At 42.7% G+C, this 22,535-nt stretch overlaps 1 protein-coding gene across 1 annotated transcript in view; it reads right to left on the bottom strand.

Moving 5' to 3' along the window:
• Positions 1 to 22,535, bottom strand: part of PRRC1 (proline rich coiled-coil 1) — a 232,218-nt gene that overhangs the window by 177,437 nt on the left and 32,246 nt on the right. The window contains exon 10 of the mRNA XM_056124601.1: positions 18,590 to 20,708. Coding sequence (XP_055980576.1) covers positions 20,499 to 20,708 — 210 coding nt within the window. The 3' untranslated portion in view covers positions 18,590 to 20,498. The remainder of the gene's footprint in view (positions 1 to 18,589; positions 20,709 to 22,535) is intronic.

The following is a 22,535-nucleotide window of genomic DNA, read 5'->3' as shown; positions in this document are numbered from 1 at the left end:
AAGTACATGGTATTGCATGTTCGTTTGTCTATTTTGTTCATCTTTACACCTAATTTTGTTACAGTTCCATGTTATTTTAATTACTATTGCTTTGTAATGTGCCTCCTTTTACTGTGTAATAGTTACACATTTCATGCCGGTATTTTGGCAAAAATGTGAGGTACAACCATTATGCAGAACTTTGTGTTATTACTTAAAAACAGGGGAAAATGATTAAGTTGTGAAGACAGTTATGTGGTGAAATAGAGTAGTTCGAAATCAGAGAGGAAAAGGTGCTTCATTTTCTTTACTCCCAGAACTGCTTTCGTTATTTGAGATGCTTTGTGGATTGATATGTATTTTGGAATTCTTTGATCTACTTTCTTGGAAAATAACATTAGTGCATTAACAGGGATTGCACTGAACTGTAGTTTGCTGTGGATAAGATGGCTGTTTATATGATATTTACTTTTCTGATCCATAAACATAGAATGTCTTTCCATTTCTTTGTGCCTTCTATGTCTTACAGTTCTCATTATATGGGTCTTTAACTTTTTTGGGGGGTGGGGGCAGGTTTACCATGGGTATTTTTTTAAATTGTAAATAGGATAGTCTTCTCAACTTGCTTGCTTTCTTGTTGAATTATGTGACTTATGTAGTTTGGATATCAACCCCTTTTCACATGAATAAAGTGCAAATTCTCTTCTCCAAATTGCTAGGCTGCCTTTTTATTTTTGTGGAAGTTTTCTCACTGTGTCAAAGCTTTATTAATTGTTTGCAGTCCCAACAAATTTCATCAGATTCATTACATGTGTGTACTTTGATTTTTACAGTCAGATATGGACTAGGGGTCTCCTAGCAGTAATCAGTATTGATAATTGTTCGTTGCACTCAGCTGTTAGGGGTGGTACAGCTGCCTCGAGGATTTGCCCTCAATATCTGTCACTATGGAGAAGCTGAGATCCGGGGATGAGATCTCCAGGCCTGCACGGTTTGGGACTGGACCTGCCAGTAGCTAGACAGTGACAACCATCAACTGCCGTGTAACCCCAACAACGGCCAGGATCTAGAGATTATCACACTCAGCTCCCGGAAGAGAACAAGGCAGAGTCTCCTACCCTGTGCCTGACTGTCCCCACCAGGGCCCAACAGCTGAAGACCTCCAGGCCCCAGTCAAGGCCATGCTGGGACCACTCTCCACACACTTGGATGAGCCTCACGCATAAACGAACTGGCAGAGGAACCCAGGTGTTTGGGACCCGGGACTGAGATCTCCAAGCCTGCACGGTTTGGGACTGGACCTGCCAGTAGCTAGACAGTGACACCCACCAACTGCCGTGTAACCCCAACAATGGCCAGGATCCAGAGATTATCACACTCAGCTCCCAGGAGAGAACAAGGCAGAGTCTCCTACCCTGTGCCTGACTGTCCCCACCAGGGCCCAACAGCTGAAGACTTCCAGGCCCCAGTCAAGGCCATGCTGGAACCACTCTCCACACATTGGATGAGCCTCACGCATAAAAAAACTGGCAGAGGAACCCAGGTGTGTGGGACCCGGGGCTGAGATCTCCAAGCCTACACAGTTTGGGACTGGACCTGCCAGTAGCTAGACAGTTACACCCACCAACTGCCGTGTAACCCCAACAATGGCCAGGATCCAGAGATTATCACACTCAGCTCCCGGAAGCGCACGGTCAGCAGCCAAATGACATCTTATCATCTCATTCCTACTTTGGACAAACTGGCAGGCTACCGAATGTAACCTGCCCACACGGCAGAGTCTGGCAAACTCCCCGTGGTATACCCAATATGCCAAATACCAGTAACAATGATGTGGCTCATCTCCTAACCCTGAAAGAGCCTTGAATATGGCACTTTTTAAAAAAATCTCAGGGCTAGGACGAAAGAGACGTTACTGGGGCCTGCTCGAGGCAATCGACGAACAACAGGATGGTCTTGATTGTGATCGTGATGGAGAAGCAAGCACTAGTTCTCTCCGGTCTGCCTATCAACCAGAATTTTGTTGACTTTTGCATCTATATAACATTAGAAGTCCACTCTACCCGTGTGTGTGTGTGTGTGTGTGTGTGTGTGTGTGTGTGTGTGTGTGTACTGTTCTTTTTCTCACAGGAATCAGAATGATTTGGCCTCATAATATTTGGGGAAGGGTATTCTCCACTGATTTTTTCAATAATTTGAGTAGGATGGATATTACTTCTTTAAATTTGGTGTGTGTGTGTGTGTGTGTGTGTATGTGTGTGTGTGTGTATTTTGGTACCACACCTGATAGTGCTCAAGGATTACTCCTGACTCTGTGCTCAGGAGTCACTCCTGAGTGTGCCAGGATTGAACTGGGGACGGCTGCATGGAAGGCAAGTACCTTAACTCCTATACTATCTCTCCAACTCAGTTCTATAAATTTTGTAAAGTTGGAACCAGAGAGATAGGATAGCCGGTAAGGCCCTTGCCTTGCATACAGCAGCAGACCTGGGTTCAATTCCCAAAACCCTATATGGTCCCCTGAGCACCACCAGGTGTGATCCTTGAGCACCCTGGGTGTAGCCCAAAAACTGAAAAGAAATTTGTTCACTTGATCACTTGAAATCCTGTTACTCATCAATTTGCTCAAGCGGGCACCAGTAACGTCTCCATTCATCCCTGTCGTGTGCTAGTGTAGCCCAGTGGTGTCTACTCGCTCCAGGAACAAAAAGAGCCTCAAACCGATCATTCAGGTTGTGACAAAGAAGTCTGACCATCTCGTAGGTGGGCAGCCATGCGATCTTTTGACGTCCCATGGAATCCAGTCAGTAACGGCTCTAGTCCAGCGGTCGTCTCCAAATCACATTACGTGTCCAGCACATCTGATTTTCGACTCCTTGGCAAACGGGACAGCGTCCCTGATTCTTGACCATCGACGAAGGTTGGAACTCTGGATTCTTTCTCTCACTAGAGTGAAGCATGATACTCTAAGCATAGTTCTTTCTATTCCTCTTTGGGAGACCTGAATATCGTTCTCATCCTGTTTTCGTAGGGCCCAGGTCTCTGAGGCATATGTTAATGCAGGAAGAACAGTGGAGTCGAAGAGATGTGCCCAGAGCCAAAGATTCTTTGTTCTCTTAGCTATTTCTTCGACGCTCTTGAAGGCGTTCCAAGCCGCTCTCAGGTTCCTGCGAAACTCAGGTGCCAGGTCATTCATCATGTTGACTTCTCGACTTAGATACACATAACTGTTGCATTTGGAGATTTTTTTCATTGAGAGTGAATGGAATTTCAGGAAAGAGACTGTTTTTCATAAACATTTTCTTAGTGAGATTCAGCTGTAGTTCGACCTTTCCTCACTCACAGTCGAAGTTGGCCAGCATTTGTGCCACTTGACTAATGTTTGGTGTTATTAGAACGATGTCATCAGCGAAGTGGAGGTGATGTAGTTGCTGACCGTCTATCTTCACTCCTATTCCTTCCCATTCTAGTCATTGCATGACGTTCTTCAGGGTCGCACTGAAGAGTTTCGGTGAAATGGTATCATCACCCTGCCGAATCCCTCTCCTGACAAGGATGATCACTTCCTTATAGAATGGTGAGATCCTGGTAGTGAATCCATAATACAGCTCACGGGGGATCCTGATGTATTGAGTCTGAACGTCCTGTTTGGCTAGGGCTTAGATGACCACTTCTGTCTCAATAAAAAATTTAAATAAATAAAATTTTGTAGAAGTATTGGTGAAGCCAACTAATTTTCTGTCCCCAGGAAGATCTTTTATTACTTCTTGGCATGTAAATTGTGATTGGTCAAATGATACTTTCTATTTTTTCCTGGCTCAGTCATTTTTATTTTGTTTTTGGCCCACACTCAGATTACTGTTGTCTCTGTACTCAGTAATTACCCCTGTAAGTGCTTGGGGGACCACATGGGATGCCAGGTATCAAACCCAGGTTGACTGCATACAGGAGTAACACTCTACCTGCTACACCATCACTCTGGCTGCTGTACTATCACTCCAGTCTTGTAACTCAGTCTTACAGAGCTGCATGATTCTAAAAATCATCTACTTCTAGGGGGTCCAATTTATTTGCATATCGATGTTACTAGTAATCTCTTATGATTCTCTGTATTTCTAAAAGATAGTTGTGTCTTTGCCTCTTTCATTTCTGATTTTTTTTAATCGGGTGTCTTTTTGCTCCCCTTCCCAGCATGGAGTTAGAATGGAGAATGGACAGACCATAAATCAGGAGGAAGGGGGGGGGGGGCATATGGTGCCACCAGCAGGTCAATCTGTACCTGTGAGGTGAGTGCATCAGCAGCCTGATGGTGCCTTCAGACTTCCAGATACCCCAAAATTGCTGCTGTGCCTTTGGTCAGACCCCAAAAACTTGGGGCAAAGTTTACCAAGAAAGTAAACGGCCAAAAGTAGGTATGTGGGAAACACGCCCACAAATCACCTCTGGCTCAGCCATATAATTGGAGGCATGGCCTCTCTGGTTCCTGATTGAACTGCTTAATGGCCAGGATCCCAGAGACTCAGAAACAAATCTCAAAACCTAATGGCTTTTGGCAGAAATGCGTCCGGTCCCTGCAGTAGTTACCGCTGCTGGGCCAACCCAGGTAGGAATAGGTTTTGTACCTTGGCTTGTTCCCCTTGGCAGCCCAGTGGCCGCCATCCTCCAGAGGCCACTGGACAGTCATGTTTGGGCCCACAGTGACGAGACACGCAGGGCCTCACGGGACGGAGGTGGAGCCGGTCCTGTCCTCCCCACCCCAACGAGACCCCAAGTCATCGCCCATGAATGGCCTTTCTGGCTCCTGATCAAGCTGCTTAACGGCCATGATCCCAGAGATCAGAAACAAATCTCGAAACCCAGTGGCTTTTGGCAGAAATGCGTCGAACCCCACAGTAGGTTACTGTTGCCAGGCCACCCCAGGGGGGAAAGGGTGTTGTCCCTCCGCTTGCTTCCCCCTGGCGGCTCGGTGGCTGTCATCCTCCAGAGGCCATTGGACAGTCAGGCTTAGACCCACAGTGACAAGACATTTTGGGCCTCAAAGGATGGGGGTGGATCCGGTCCTGTCCTCCCCACCCCAACGAGACTCCAAGTCATCACTCACGAACGGCTTTTCTGGCTCCTGATCAAGCTGCTTAACAGCCATGATCCCAGAGACTCAGGAGCAAACCTTGGAACCCAGCAGGTTTTGGCAGAAATCCCTCCAGATTTAAGTGTTAAAATTGCGGAATTTTAAAATCACGTGGCCACTACTGCAGCCATGCAACATCATATGTTATTCATAACCAGCAATAGAAAACAAATTGTCTACTGTTGCCTTTTCAGCAGATCTGAGTGTTGGGGTAAAATCTCAAATGATAATGGTGGGTCTGGTGTCAAAATATTGAATGTGATCAAAGTAGAGAGAGAGTAATGTGGAAATCATCTGCCCCACAGGTAGGGGGAGGGTGTGGGATGGAGGTATACTGGGGTTGTTGGGGGTGGAGAATGGGCACTGGTGAAGGTACGGGTGTTTCATTGTATGACCGAGACTTAGACCCGAAAGCTTTGTAACTGCTCTCACGGTGATTCAATAAATAAAATTATAAAAAATTTTAAAAAATGTAAGGTGGAGTTCATGCACAATTTAATCAGCTAACCAGTGGCTGAATAAACAGCAGTACTCCTACATAAAAAAAAAATCAGGAGGAAGGGAATAAAATAACTGGAGCAGGTCCACCTGATAGAGCTTTTTTTATTATTATCTTTTTTTTAAAGGATCAACAAAGCTGACCCTCAAAGCTGCATTTGCTGCATCTGATATATCCTGATAGCTCATCTCTTTGTTTTTTTTTATTCAGGTAGTTTTAAATTTCCCATTTAATTTTTTTGTTGATTATTCAAAAGTATGTTGTTTAGTTTCTATAGTTTGCTTGTTTTTAGTTTTGCTTTGGGGCCACACCAGCTGTGCTCAGGGCTTACACCAGTCTTTGCATTCAGGTTTCACTCTGGGTGGGTAATAGGGACCATATGGTTAGAAACTAATGTACTATCTAATTCTATCTTGTCTTTTTCTCTTTTACAAGGTTGGGGCATGAGAGCATATTCAACTGTTCTCAGGGTTTACTCCTTGCCCTGTGCAGGGATTTCTCCTGCCAGGACTTGGGAGACCATGTGCAATGCTAGGGATCTAACCCAGGTCACCTGTGTGCAAGGTAAGTTCTGTACACTCACTCAAGCCTTTTGTTTACCTTTTCAAAACACCAAAATCCTTTTATTATCTCACTGTTATTTCACTATATATATACATATATGGGCTGGAGCGATAGCACAGCGGGTAGGGCGTTCGCCTTACAAGCGGCCAACATGGCCGACCCGAGTTCGATTCCTCCGCCCCTCTCGGAGAGTCCGGCAAGCTACCGAGAGTATTCGATATGCCAGACACAGTAATAACTAAGTCTCCAATGGAGACGTTACTGGGCCCGCTCGAGCAAATCGACGATCAACGGGAGGGCCTTTACCTTACCTTTACCTATACATATATATACATATATATACATATATATGTATATATATACATATACATATCGAATACACAGCGGATAGCTTGCCAGGCTCTTCCGTGCGGGCGGAATACTCTCGGTAGCTTGCCAGTCTTTCCGAGAGGGATAGAGCCTTTTGGGGTGACCTCTAATCACCCTTGTAGGTGTTACCATATTTGAACCCTATCAAATATGGTACGACAATTCCAGAAGATGGGTATTTAGTGTCTTATGGAAAGCGTCCTGGAGTGTGGCGACGGCTGGGTAGTGGAAGTAGTGTCGAGAGTGGAAGTCTGCCAGTGGGGTATTTATCTGGGTAGGGTGGGTCTCCTGTGCACAATTCGATCCCTGGGTGGTTGATGGAAGCAGACAGGGCAGGGTAGGGAGGGGTTCCTGATTGGAATCCCTTTGTCACCTGTGGTGGTGGGAGCAAGCAGAGAAGCTCTGTCCCTGGGTCCGCCGAGCCTGGAGTCCAAGGTCTCAGAGAGTTCCGCTTATCTTGTTCTGTGGGTCTTCAGTCGTGCGTGGGTCTCGGTCGGAGCTGCCGCGTGGGTCCGGAAAGCATCCTGGAGTGTGGCGACGGCTGGGTAGTGGAAGTAGTGTCGAGAGTGGAAGTCTGCCAGTGGGGTATTTATCTGGGTAGGGTGGGTCTCCTGTGCACAATTCGATGTGTATTCGATATGCCAAAACCAGTAACTACAACTGGTCTCATTCACCTGACCCTGAAGGCTTCACCGACATGGCAGCACTGAAAAGGATGAGAAAGGAGAGGCCGACAAAATCTCAAGGCCGACCTAGGCTGCCACAATGAAGGAAGACAAAAATGATCGTCTGTACTTTCAATGCATGTATGCTAGCATCAGATGCATCCATCGAGGACCTGATGGTACAAGCGCGAATGATCAAGTACGACATCATTGGTCTGACCGAGACAAGAAGGCACGAATCTCACCATGCCGTTTTCGACACTGGAGAAGAATTGTTCCTCGGAACATGCGATAAAAGAGGTGTTGGAGGCGTCGGTGTCCTTGTCAACACAAACTTGGCCAAGAGCATTGATTCATTCGAATGCCTAACAACCCGAATCGGACGTTTACATTTGAATAGATGTGGCTCACTGCCTGCAGTTTCTATCTTTGTTGTCTACACACCAACATCTCATTATGATGAAAGAGAAATCGAGAAGTTCTACATGGAGCTAGAGAAGTTCTATAAAGAAGACCACACCTTCTACAAGATCATTGTGGGTGATTTTAATGCCAAGATAGGACCGAGAAGATCAGCTGAAGAACTTCACATCGGGACCCATGGCCTAGAATGGAACGAACAGGGTGAGAGACTGTCTGAGTTCATCATGTCGACCAAGACCATTCATGGTAACCCACAGTTCCAGAAGGCAGAATCTAAACGATGGACATGGGAGTCTCCTGGTGGACGATTCCACAACGAAATAGACCACATCATATTCAATCGACGGTTTTGCCTGATTGATGTCGCTGTTGTCCCAAAATTTCGAATGGGATCGGACCACCGTCTCCTTCGTGCAATATTCTACTTCACAGAGCGGGGAGAAAGGGCTGCAAAGTTCAAAAAGAGAACTCCCAGAATGACCACCAACTGGGAACTCTTTGGTACTATTGCGGCAACATGGGAAGATGCCATTGTTGACAACATTGACGAGGAATACGATCGACTGGTTCAGCACCTCCATGAATGTGCAAGGAATGCCAAGAGAGAGATAGCCACAAAAAGTCGCCTATCTTCGAAAACTCTTGAGCTAATTTGCCAGCGTGGTTTGGCGCATGCCTCAGGCAACCGCAAGCTAACGTCCGAGCTTGCAAAGCAGTGCAGAGATGCGATCAAGGAAGACCTCAAAGAGAGAAGAGCAGAAGTACTGGTAGATGCGGCAGAAGCCAGGAAAAGTATTCGTAACGCCCGCCTGTCCTTCGCCAACTATAAGACCAAGATGACTGCCCTCCGACGTCCTGATGGATCCATCACATCCTCCAGAATGGCAATGGAGAAGATTATCCATGACTTCTACTCAAATCTCTTCGATAGCCATGTCCACTTGCCGACATACCAAATTCCACAGGATGGGTATGTCATTCCCAACGTTCTCCCTTCCGAAATCCGACACGCCATTTCGTCGGTAAAGAAACAAACAGCACCCGGTCCAGACAAGGTCAGACCTGAACACCTGAAGAACCTGCCGTCAATACTCATCAATACACTGGCTCAGCTCTTCACTCGCTACCTGTCTGAATGCAAGGTTCCGTCCCAGTGGAAAACCAGCAGGACCGTACTACTGTTCAAGAAGGGAGACATCTATGACATTGGCAACTATCGCCCGATCTGCCTATTGTCTGTCATCTACAAGTTGTTCACTCGAGTCATCCTGAATAGGATTGGCAGAACACTAGATGAAGGACAACCATGCGAGCAAGCAGGGTTCCGCAAAGGATTCAGCACCATCGACCATATCCACACAATAACCAAGCTCATTGAGGTTTCTCGGGAGTTCAAGATGCCGCTCTGCTTAACGTTCATTGATTTAAAGAAGGCCTTTGATTCTGTTGAGACGGAAGCAGTCATTGAAGCCCTAGCCAATCAGGGCATTCAAGCCCAATACATCAGGATCCTCCGTGAGCTGTATTGCAGATTCACTACCAGGATCTCACCATTCTACAAAGAAGTGATCGTTGATGTCAAGAGAGGGGTGTGGCAGGGTGATACCATTTCACCGAAACTCTTCAGTGCCACCCTCGAGAACATCATGCTACAACTGGAATGGGAAGGAATGGGAGTGAAGATAGATGGTCGGCAACTACACCACCTCCGCTTTGCTGATGACATTGTTTTAATAACACCAAACATCAGCCAAGCGGCACAAATGCTGGCCGACTTTGACCGTGAGTGTGGAAAGGTAGGACTACAGCTGAATCTTACGAAGACAATGTTTATGAGAAACAGCCTTGTTCCTGATGCCCCATTCGCTCTCAAAGGAACGACCATCTCCGAATGCAACAGCTATGTGTACCTAGGTCGAGAGGTCAACATGAGAAATGACCTGGCACCCGAGCTGCGCAGGAGGAAGAGAGCGGCTTGGAACGCCTTCAAGAACGTCGAAGAAATAGCTAAGAGGACGAAGAACCTCCGGCTCCGGGCACATCTCTTTGATTCCACTGTTCTTCCTGCATTAACATATGCCTCAGAGACCTGGGCCCTACGCAAACAAGATGAGAACGCTATTCAGGTCTCCCAAAGAAGAATAGAAAGAGCTATGCTTGGAATATCACGTTTCACTCAAATGAGAGAATGAATCCGGAGTTCTGATATCCGTCGACGAACAAGGATCAGGGACGCTGTCTCATTTGCCAAGGTGTCGAAAATCAGATGGGCTGGTCACGTAATGAGATTTAAAGATGACCGTTGGACTAGAGCTGTTACTGATTGGATTCCACGGGATGTCAAGAGACCGCGTGGCCGCCCACCTACCAGATGGTCAGACTTCTTCGTCAAGATCATGAATGATCGGTTTGAGGCCCTTCATGTTCCCGGAGCGAACAGATGCCATTGGGCTACACTAGCACGCGACAGGGACAAATGGAGACGTTACTGGCGCCCGCTCGAGCAAATCGACGACTAACGGGAAGTTAAGTGATTAAGTGATTAAGTGATACATATACATATATATACACATACACATATATATATATCTGTCCTTGACACTGTCCTCCTGTTGTTCAGCAATTTGCTTGAGTGGGCACCAGTAAAGTCTCCATTGTGAGACTTGTTGTTACTATTTTTGGAATATCGTATATACCACGAAGAGCTTGCCAGGCTCTGCCATGTGGGTGGGATACTCTCGGTAGCTTTCCAGGCTCTCCAAAAGGGGCAGAGGAATCGAACCTGGGTCGGCCACATGCAAGCAAATGCATGTGGTATCGTTCCAGCCCCACGGACATTCCTTGCATATATATGTATGAAGAAAAAATATATATGTATGCTGGGGATCAAATCCAAAGCATCATACATGCAAATCATATGCTCTATTATGGAGCTATATCCCTGAGAAAATATGTTAATTCTGCTAACTTTGGGATTAATTAATTCTTTTTTCTAATTCCTTAGGGTGCAGAAGAGAGCTTGTCTGTTGTCAGCATTTATTGCTATAAACATCCCTCTCATACTCTTGTTGCTGTACTCCATTGAGGTTTGTATGTTGTGATTCTTTTCACGTTTGCCTCAAGAATGTTTTTCCCTAAAATTTCTTATGGATCCATTGGTTCTTAAAGATACTCCTTTTTAATTTTCATTTATGAATTTTTCAGTGTTCCCCCAATATATGATTGCTAGTTTCAAAACCTTGTGGTCAAATAACATTTGATATAGTTCAGTTTCTTTTTTGTTTGGTTTTGTTAAGTGTTTAGAGCTTACTTCTGGCTCTGCACTCAGGATCACTCCTGGTGGTGCTCAGAGAACCATATTGATTGTCAGGGACCCAACCTGGGTTGGCTGAATGGAATGCAAGTACCCTACCTGCTGTACTATCGCTCAGGCCTTGGTTTATTTATTTTTTTAATTTTTTAATTTTTTTCTACTTACAAACTTTTATGATTACATTTCAGTCCACAATGATCTAGTATCCATCCCTCCACCAGTACCCATTCTCTACCACCCATGTTCCCAGTATCCGTCTGCCACCACCCCCCCATCCTTTTCCCTGCCTCTGTGGCAGGCACATTCCGTTTTACTTGCTCTCTCCTTTTGGGTCTTATGGTTTGCAATATAGTTACTAAGGAGGCCCTGGTTTATTTTTGTTTCGATTTGACTTGCTATTGAAGCTGTATCAAGGACATCTCTAAGGCCAATGTTGAATGCATTAATAATACAAGTGTTAAATCCAAGCTTGAATCCATTTTGCATTATTCTGATGTTAAGGATCTAGTTTCATTCTTTTATGTGTTGTGTCCAGTTTACATCATAATAGCTTTTGTTTAAAAGACTTTCTTTGCTCCATTGCATGATCTTGGCTGCTTTTTCATATATGACATGCTCCCCATTTGGGGGAACATGCAAACTCCCCAAAATATACATATGGTTTAATTTCTAGGTTCTCAATTCTTTGCCTAATTGATCTCTGGTTCTGTTTTCATTTCAGCACTGTTTATTTACATTTTTGTTTTGCTTTTGAGCCCATAGTAGGTTGTGCTTACTCTTGGCTTTGCTCAGGGATTACTCCTGACAGGACTCAGGGCAATATAAGGTGCCCAGGATCAAAACCAGATTGGCTGTGTGCAAGGCAACTACTTTACCCCCTGTACTATCTTTCCAATCCTTCTCTCCCCACCATCTTATGGGGACCACACCCATCTGGTGTGTTCCCAGAGCCACTCCAGGCAGTTTTCAGAGGCCACCAGAGTCTCACATTGGCAAGGCACCTGCTTCGATGCTTTGAACCCTCTCCAAATCCCATCCTTTTTGTTTAAACAAGATTTTTTGATTTTCAGTGTACAGGTCTTTTACCTCACTAGCTGAATTTACCCCCAACATAGGCCAGAGAGGTGGTACAGGACTAAGGTACTTATTTCGCATGCAAATGACTTGGTTCTTATCCCAGGCACTGCATATGGCCCTCTGAGCACAGCTGTGTGTGGCCCACCCCTCCCCCCCAAATTTATTCCAAGGTATTTAATTTTCTCTGATAGTTATTGGGGGGGATTTTTTTCTCTTGTTAATTTATGTACTTACAGAAATTCAATTTTTTTAAATGAAAATCTGTAGTCAGAACTTTACTATATTGTTTCTCCTACTGAAGTCTTTGGGGTGGTTCATGTATTTTATGTCATCAAGCAAATAGTGATAGCTTTATTTCCTTTCCAATTTGGAATCCTTTCATATCTCTTTCTTGTATAGTTTCTCTTGCCAGAACTTTCAAATACAGTATTGAGTGGTGGTGGTGACAGTGGCCATCGTTATTTTACTTCCTGGCCTGAGAGGGAAAGTGTCTGGTTTTCCACCATTGAGTATAATGTTGACTATGCATTTGTCATATTTGACCTATATAATAGGTCCACGTACCAGATGGTCAGACTTCTTCATAAAGATCATGAACGATCGGTTTGAGGCTTCGTGTTCCTAGAACGAACAGACACCATTGGGCTACACTAGCACGTGACAGGGACAAATGGAGACATTACTGGCGCCTGCTCGAGCAAATCGACAATTAATGGGAAGTCAAGTGATCAAGTGACCTATGTAATATTAGGATATATTCCTTCTATACTTTATGGTGTATTTTTGTTTTTTAAAGTTACATCTGGGGCTAGAGAGGTAGGGTGCAGCAGATAGGGTGCTTGCTTTGCACGCGGCCAACCTGGGTTTGATTCCCTGCATCCTATATAGTCCCCCAAGTCCATCAGGAGTAATTCTCAAGTGCAAAGCTAGGAGTAACCTCTGAGTACTGCTAGGTATAAAAACAAAAGGTTGAATCTAGTTAAGTGATTTTTTTTCCCTGTAACTTTAATCTACTCTTATTGTTGACTGGAATCATGTGTATTGCATATGCTGATCATCCCTGGAATAAATCCCTTATAACCAAGGAATTAATAATTCTTTATTCTTATTTTTATATTTTATATTTTTAATAATTCTTATTTGAAGAATTGTTTGCATGGACTACTATACATTCATTAGGAAAAATGAAGTCATAAAATTTGCTTATAAATGGATGGACATGGAGAGTGTCATGCTGGGGGAAATGACTCGAAAGAAGAGATATAGAATGATTTCATTTATTTGTGGGATATAAAAAAATATATACAGTATGAAACTAATATCCAAGGCCAGGGAAAATGGGGGCCAGGAGGACTGGTCAATGGTTGGAAACTTGCCACAAGATTGTCTGGGGGGGCCAAAGGGCAATTAGGATAGAGAAGGGATCAGTATGACAATAACAGTTGGAAATTATGATTTTGGACAGAACTGGGAAGATCCGCCCAGGATGGGAGATGTGCTGAAAGTAGACTATAGGCTGAACAAGATTGCCACTCGGTGCCTCTTTTGCAAACCACAGCACCCAAAAGGAGAGAGAGAACAAAAGGGAATGCCCTGACACAGAGGCAGGTGGTATAGGGGGAAGGGGGATGGGAGGGATACTGGGATTAGTGGTGGTGGTGAATGGGCACTGGTGGAGGGATGGGTACTTGATCATTGTATAACTGAAATCCAAGCACGAAAATTTGTAAGTCTACAACTTTACCTCATGGTGTTTCACTAATAAAAATTAAAGAAAAAAAAGAAGAAAATCAGTAAAGGGATATACCTGACAACCTTTCAATATCTGTATTGCAAACCATAAGGTCCAAAAGGGAGAGGGAGAGGGAGAGAGAGGGTGCTAAAGAGACAGCGAGGAGGAATGGGAGAAAAACTGGGAACACTGGTGGTGGGAAATGTACGCTGGTGAAGTACCAGGTGTAGGAACACTGTACGATTAGAAACCCAATCATGAAAAACTATAATTTGTAACTGTTTATCTCACAGTGATTCAATTTTAAAAATTCAATTAAAAGATCTAAAATAACTTAATAATTGGTAACATTTTAAGATTTTACAAGCTTGCTCACCAGAAATAATTGGTCTCTGATTTTCTAATTTTGTGATGTCCTTTTTCTGATTTCAAAATTACATTCATGTTTTCATACAATGTGTTTAATTTTCCTTCCTTTCAATTAGTTTTAGGCTAGAAGAATGAATATATTAATAATTTGAAAGTGTAGTAGAATTCACTAATGACACCATCTCATTTTGAGCTTTTATTTTTGGGGAAAGGTTGATTGCTTCAACTGCTGGGCTGGAGGCATAGCGGGTAGGGCGTTTGCCTTGTATGTGGCCAACGTTTGATTCCTCCACCCCTCTCAGAGAGCCTGGCAAGCTACCGAGAGTATCTTGCCCGCACGGCAAAGCCTGGCAAGCTACCCATGACGTATTTGATATGCCAAACACAGTAACAAGTCTCACAATGATACTGGGTCCGCTCGAGCAAATCGATGAACAAGGGGAGGACAGTGACAGTGACCTTACTTGTGATTGGCTGATTCATATTTTCTTTCTTCCAGATTCAGTCTTGCTGTATGTTTCTAAGAATTCATTTGTTTTAGATTGTCCAATTTGTTTTATAGGTATTTATGATATTCATTCTTTGTATTTCTGTAATATCTGTTGTCAGTTGTTACATTTCCAATCTTGTGCTTTTTCTACATTGAGGTCTAGTTTATATTGCTTTTTTATTTTTTGTTTTGGGGCCACTCCCACCTGTGCTCATGGCTTATCCTGGTTCTGAGCTCAGGAATCATTTCTGGTGAGGCATGGGACTACATGCCATGTCAGGGTCTGAGCTCGGTTGGTTACATGCAAAGCAAGTACGTTACCCACTGTACTCTCTACAGCTCCTATTTTATCTTTTCAAAAAACCAACTCTTGGATTACATATTTTTTTCTTTAATTTTTATCATTTTATTCCTTCTGCTAGCTTCTGATTTTGTTTTCTCTTTTCTAGTTTCTTTAGGTATTAGCTCAAACTTTTTCAGTTCAGATTGCTATTTTCACAGGTAGGCCTGTTTTGCTATCAACTGTGAGCCTCACTTGGTCCAAGAGTTAGTACCTCTACTCTTCTCCCAGCGCTCTCCTCACCCTGATAGCTTCTTGACTGGTCACCCCTCCAGAACATCACAGCCTCCATACGTGTCTCTGCAGTCAACTCACATCACATACCAGGTGCTTTCCCTGGCATGCTTTCTAATGCCGCCTGTATTTGTCTTCGTCTGAGATGAGGAAGTCCATTAGCTTCATCACTGTGTTGTCTCACAGGAGTGTCCTGCTCCTGGTCATTTTGGTTGTGCCTCTTTGAAGAAAAACAAGGAACTTCCGTTGTTGCTATTTTGATGAGATCTCTCATCAAATCCTCCATTGTTTTTGTTGTCTCTGGCTGGACCATTTTAAATGTTTTTCTCACTTTTGTTAAGTCATCTCTGCTCTCAAAGCTCTCCCTGAAGTCTGTAGCTCACTGTCGTTTTAGCATTACAATTCCAGTTTGGGGGCTTGTAGAGATAGCACAGGGGGTAGGGTGTTTGCCTTGCATGTGGCAGACCCGGGTTTGATTCCCAGCCTCCCATATGGTCCCCTGAGCACCACCAGGAGTAATACCTGAGTGCAGAGCCTGGAGTAACCCCTGTGCAACACTGGGTGTGACTCAAAAAGCAAAAAAAAAAAAAAAAAAATCCTGTTTGGGTGTTGGTGATTTTTAATGATTTCTTCTTCTTAGGTGAGCTTTTTCCTTTTGTACTTTTTCCTACTTCCATGTATGTTCATGGAGTTTACCTAGCATTCTAAGTCTTAAAAGGATTACTCTGAATTATTTGTTTTCAATTTCTCTTTAGGGTCTTTTTCTTTTTTTGCTTTTTAAGTCATACCCGGCGATGCACAGGGGTTACTCCTGGCTCTCTACTCAGGAATTGCTCCTGGCAGTGCTCAAGGAACCATAAGAGATGCTGGGAATCAAATCCAGGTCAGCCGTGTGCAAGGCAAACGCCCTACCAGCTTTGCTATCACTCCAGCCCCTATGTTGTCCTGTTTTATTTGATTTTTCATGATTCTTAATTCTATATACTGACATCTATATATTTAACTAAAGAGGTCTCCTCTTTCAAATATTATAGATTTGCATGGGCACAAACTCTTTCGGCCTGCTAGTATTGGTAGGTGCATTTGCAATAAAGCTCTATTTTTCAGCTGTCATAGTTTATTCATGGGCAAAGCCACTGAACTCTGAGGTCATGCTTGGAGTGGCAGGGTGAGACTATAAAGTTGGCTGAGAAAGCCTGGATAGGACTACTGATGGTCCCCTTCTGACGAAAGGGATGGAGGATGGACTGCAGTTACCGGAGTTCTTTAGTAGGAATGACTGGGATGATCCGGACTGCATAATACTCAGCACTAGGTGGGGCTGTGCGTTGTTCTCCCTGTCCTGATGGGGCAGCAGGGTTGTCTGGGGATCCAGACCAGAGAGTACTGAATGCCTTGGAACACAAACATCTGAATCTTTTTAGTTTGAAACTAATTTAACAATATTATTTCTGGCTTTTATTCCAAAATGACACTAAGGGGTAAACCTAATTCATGGTTTCTCAAATATGGGGAAGACTATCCAAGTGATATATTCTTCATGCCAAGAGCAAAGACCAAAACTGCCCTTTCAAACAAATATGAGGTAAAATACGAGAAATATTTTAAATATGAGGTAAAAAAAGTCTTAATATTGTGACAGTAAATAATAATATGAGGATTTTTCCCTGTATTATTTTGAGTTTAATTTGACAAGGATTAATACATACCCTAAAATTCCCTGAAGCAGAGGTTCAAAATGCTGTGATGAGAACTGTTTTTACTTTTATCACTGTAACTCATTTGTTGTCATGATTCTAAATAAGTAGTCTAATCTGAGACAACCAAGTTCATTCCACCAAGTTCATTCCTACTTGACTGTATAAACTATAGAATTTCCTACAAGTTAGTTTGTCCTTTCCTTACTACTTTAATTCTCAAAGATTTCTGTATAGTGTTAAATATATTTACCACATATTTTCTCTGGACAAGTTTTTTTTTTTTCTCTTTTCCTGGGGTGGTGGTGGTGGTGATGGCCACATCCTGCCCAAAATACATGGGTTTGTTTTTTTAATTTGTGGTGCTGGGGATCGAACCCAGGTCAACCAAGCAAGGTGGGTGTCCTGTGTGCTACACTATCTTTTAGGCCCCCAGTTCCTTCTGATGTGAATTGTAAATTTAATGGTATCTCTTGGCAAGGTCTCTCTTCCCCTAACAGATTGAAAAAATGTTCTCATCCTGAATAATAACCTGGATGACAGGTATATGATAATAAATACAGTAATGACTAAGCGTGTTTTTTTAAAATTTATTCTTGACCACCAAGTTTTTGTTTTTAATTAGCACTCTAGAGGTCTCCTGAATAGAGGCTTGAGCATCTTATCCAACAATGCTACCTTCTAGTGGATTGCTACCCTAAATTTTCTGAATTTTCTCACCTTGAAGGTAGCAGCTGCAGTATTGTTCAACATTATAATTCCACTTGAAAGATCATCTTGTTTCTTTAGAATTCTTGCACCCATTTAGACTAAAAAACAGGAATACTAACAAACTAATATCTTTGTTGAGGTATTATTTATTTGTGACATATTTACATACTTACAGAATTGTTTTTAAACACATCATCCTGCATAGTACCTTAAAAATGAACACTATTTTAGAAGTAAAAAACTGAGTTTCTTAGTAATTTGTCCATAAACCCAACATCTTTTAGAACACAGTGTGTATATCAATTTGGCTTCAGACAACACAAATTCGTGTGTAGAATTTTTTTCAGATAAAAAAAATAAGTACACATATTAAAGTAATTTAGTTGACCCTGAGTATATTTCTCATTTGCATATTTCTGAACAGATATACATCATAAGCTTTTGACAATACTCATTTAATTATAATACCCTAGCTCCATTTCATCTATATTCATTCCCCTCAATTTTCCAGCTAATGAATAACTTGAAAGAAAGAACAAAGAATGGGGAATAATGGTAAGAAACTCACATAACCAGTTACTTGCCAACTCCACATGACAATACCAGAGTGACCTTGAATGGAAATCTGAGCACCTTGTGTCAATAGAGGCTGATGGAAATCTTCCCAACTGTCCTGTTCTTAATACAAAAGGTGTATAACATTAAAAACTAATTAAATATGTAGTTGCTGGTACATTTTTCAGAACTCACAAACCCAACGAAAACAACTTTGCTAAAGATGGGTTTTTCCTAAGACGGTTGAAGGAGGAAAAAGGCAAATAGCTTCTAGTGTGACTCATCCTTTAAAATGCTAGTGTGGGAGTTAGAAGAAAAGGAAAGGAACCAAAAAACCAGAACTAGGCAACCCTGGAAGACTGGTCAAGGAACATAAAGCCCTGTGCTGCTGACTGTATCAAGTCAAAAGCCAACACACACACACACACACACACACACACACACACACACACAAAGGTGGCTAGAGCTGCTGTAGTGTTACTACGTAGGAGTTACTTTTCTCACCCATGGACAATGGTGAAGTCAAAGTATGACAAAAGTAGAGGCTGGGAAAACAGAGAATGTGCAATCAGTCATGCTCTGACGCCTTTCAAAGATAACTGTGGGCCAAAAAAAGATTCAGAGAGCAGAACCAGATCATGTAGTTTTCTTTTCCATCTGTGCTTTCCTAGTCCTCACCCACTCACACTGTTCCAAAGAGCAGAAGGCTTACCAAATGACCAGGTGCAGAAAATGAGCTGGCTTCAACCAAACCAGAGAACTCTACCATAGCTATTTAGGGATTCTAGGAAACTGCAGCCTGGTGGGGTGCCACTGTTTGTGGTTCTATGAAAACAGTTCTCAAATAAGGTAACAACTCTCAAATAAGGCATTTGAGGTTTGTAAGAAAAAAGATTGAAATGTGGAATTTTTAGGAGCTGCAACATTCCCTTTAAATGAGGGAAACTACCAGAAACTCTAAGTTGGGGCCTACTGCTCTGGTTGCCTTGCAGGAGAATACCATGATAAAGTACCAGTAGGAAAGGGTAGATACAGGCTTTTCTTAGCCATTAAAGATGGAAAAAGCACAGACGTAGAGCTCCATAAACACCATGCGGGTAGGAAAGTCTCTGTCCCCATTAGGTCGTAGTAACTGCTGACTTGTCTCACTGAACCATAGTATGAGACTGATTTATTTTTTCTCATCCTTAAGCAAAGTTAATAGCAGAAATCAAATGCTTGAATCAAAAATAATAAACAGCAAATCATACATGTACTGATGAGTGCAGGACAAATGCCTCAACACCTTTAATAAAACTTTCAGATTGTGCAGGTTCTTTTACATCCAAAGAATTGTACGGAATAGTAAGTAAAAATTAAGTTACACTTCATAAGAAATTCTTCAAAAAGTTATCTGAACGTATATATAGAGTTCAATAGACAAACTAATTCTGATTTTATCAATCCCATAATGGTAAAATATATTATGGGTGAGGGAGAAGCTTTCACTAAATATAATGGACTAAATAAAACAAATTGAGTATAGTTTCTCTGAAAACTTTCATAAAAAGGAAAGGCAGAATGGCTTAAGTTTAGAAAAGCAGCGCTTATGGGAAACTATGAATAATCTTATTTAAAATAAGAGATACAAAAAAGTTCTCTGAGTGGGAAGAATGAGTGTAAGCAGAAATGATGGACGTACAGAATAGTATTATGTGAAAATAACATTCTTCTGGTTTAAGTCATGTTCCACTTAGATACCATATTGCAATGAAAGAATAAAACACAAGGCTACACTGTGCACAGCATAAATCTGTGAAGCAGCAAAAGTCTCTTGTGCGTGTATATGACCACAGATGATGAGTTCTGTTAGTCTGGCCCATGTTCAAATCCGCATTGAAACACAGGCTTCTTGCGGTCACTAGTTGAACATGAAGTTGAGCATCAGGCCTGAGATCAGTGCACACATATACCCCTTCAGAGATTAAACATGAATGAAAAGAAAGCTTTTAAGGAATAGTCAATAAACATGTTAAGTCTTACACCAAAATAATCAAGTATTTATCATTTAAGTTAAAGGTCACATAGCACAAGAAGTTGTACCTTATAAATTTGGTGTATCAAATTGTCTTATAAAAATATTTATATATTTTCTTTGAGAACTGATATGTAAAATTGTATGCTCCATAAAAAGGACCTATCTTTTTCCGTCTACTGGAATGACACCAGGCCCTTCTAGAACAGAGAAAAAGCAGCGCCTACAGGGAAACTATGAAAATGGTGAGCTACACCAACACTCGCGGCGTGAGAAGGGCCGATCCCTCCTCTCCTCTCGAGCCCCGAGTGTGGAGTCTGGCTGTGCCTTCGCGCCTTCTCACATAGGCCGGGGTGGCAGGCGCTGCTTGTACATGCCAGCTATGGCCTTGGCCGCGCTGTAGATCATCTGTCGGCGAGACATGCCAGTGAAAGCCATGTGCCAGTCAGTCCGGCTGATGTTCACCAAACTTTTTTCCAGGACTTCGCCCACCGTCACCAAGAGGCCTGACCATCTCAGATTGTAGTCCTGGGGAGTTAGACTTTGAGCCTATGGAAAGATAAGACTGGTATTAAAGCACATTTAAAACTGTCACTGGAACTTGCTATGTTGAAACATTTTAGAATCTGTTACAAAACAAACACAAACACTGTCCTCAAGTTGTTCATCAATTTGCTAAAGCAGGCCCAGTAACATCTCCATTTTGAGACTTGTTACTGTGTTTGACATATTGAATATGTCACGGGTAGCTTGCCAGGCTTTGCCGTGCGGGCAATATCTCTTGGTAGCTTGCCGGGCTCTCCAAGAGGGGCGGAGGAATCGAACCCGGCTCGGCCAGGCTGGCTGCACGCAAGGCAAACGCCCTACCGCTGTGCTATCGCTCCAGCCCTCAGTTACATATATATGTATTATTTATTTTAATATGTAGTTTATGACTAGTCTTGAGATACACCATCAGTGTTGCCAGCTGTAGGAAGTCAGCCACATAGCATCACTTTGATAAGCACCTATTTATTTCAGTGTCCATATTAAATTCATGCTGCTGTTCAAAGATAATTGAAGACTAATGACTCCATGTAAGAGCAATTGGTGGTAGTGGGCTTAAGTTCTAGTCAGTCTCAGGTCCCTTCAGGTTCCTAAGATTAGTATTAAAATAAAAATATGATAGTTTTTTAGAGCTACAAAACTCCTACTAGAAAAAGGGAAACTATATTAAGGCTTCATCCCATTCAACTATTTAATTTGTAGAGGAGTACCCCAAGAAATTCCATTGACATGTGAATCACCTAATAATACAGTCTCAAATTTAAAAATTTAGTCCAGGTCAGAATTAAGCACTGCTAAGTCATCCGCTTGCCCCAACCTTTATCTCTTTCCACATGCTCATGTGCTTCTTCAGGGGAGGAGAGAGAAGGACATTGTTTGCTAACTCCCAAGGTCTGCTTCTCTGACAAGTTCCTCAGTGATGCCCAGTGAGCCAATCAGTGTACTTTTGAAAATAAGGTACTTGACAATTATCAGCAATGATCCAGAAAAGGAGAATTTTTAGTGCCTTGTATGTATATGTGTGGTAGGGGAAGGGAAGAAGTGTGGCAATTTATATTATATCGTTAATGTGTGAAACATTTTCTAGATCTCACTAATAATTTTCATTAATGCTGTCATTACCCAAAAGGACCAATATATATCACATTAACATTTCAAGATGGGGGGGGGAGGAACAGAAAACCTTTTTAAAGCTTCATAACGTATCACATTTCTTTCCAGTAGCAATAAACTAAATTATCTAGCAATAAGCTAAAAACCTGTTCTTTGTAGTGGTCAGGAAGAGACTGGGGTTGCCAAGGTTCTAAGAAGAGCCAGATAGTAAATACTCAAAGCCCTGGAGGTCAGTTGTTTGTGCAGTTCGTGCTGCACCACACAGGCGGTGTGAACATGAAGAAGCAAAAGGGTGGCAAAGCCTGCCAGACCAATAGGTAGACTTGGCTGCAGGGCATGCTCTGACCACAGAATTAAATGGTGAACAAGGTGAGGCCCCCTGCATCATGCGTTTCATCATTAGGACCAACCTTGCTTTGGTTTTCTAGTATATAAGCACTCTTCTAATCCTCACTTGCTCAGGGTTCACACCTGGTTAGTTCTCACAAGTATCTTTTGATGCTATCAAAATCCTTTACCTCCTTTAATCTGTTTATATCATGAGTTCCATGACAGTTGTCAAGAACAGAATCGTACAACATCCAGCTGGTATCCTAGAATTACTTCGTGGTGTGAAAAAACTCCTCCTACATACTGGGGCTGGGTTCAAAACCTAAACAGTTGGTGTTAGAAGTGGGATCTGGAAGACTGGGGTGGCCCAAAGTGGTCTGAGCAGAG

This window comes from Sorex fumeus, unplaced genomic scaffold (assembly GCF_029834395.1).
Source record: "Sorex fumeus unplaced genomic scaffold, SorFum_2.1 ptg000051l, whole genome shotgun sequence".
NCBI lineage: Eukaryota > Metazoa > Chordata > Mammalia > Eulipotyphla > Soricidae > Sorex > Sorex fumeus.
Note: the sequence above shows the minus strand (reverse complement) of the source record. Positions and strands in the feature narration are given on the sequence as shown.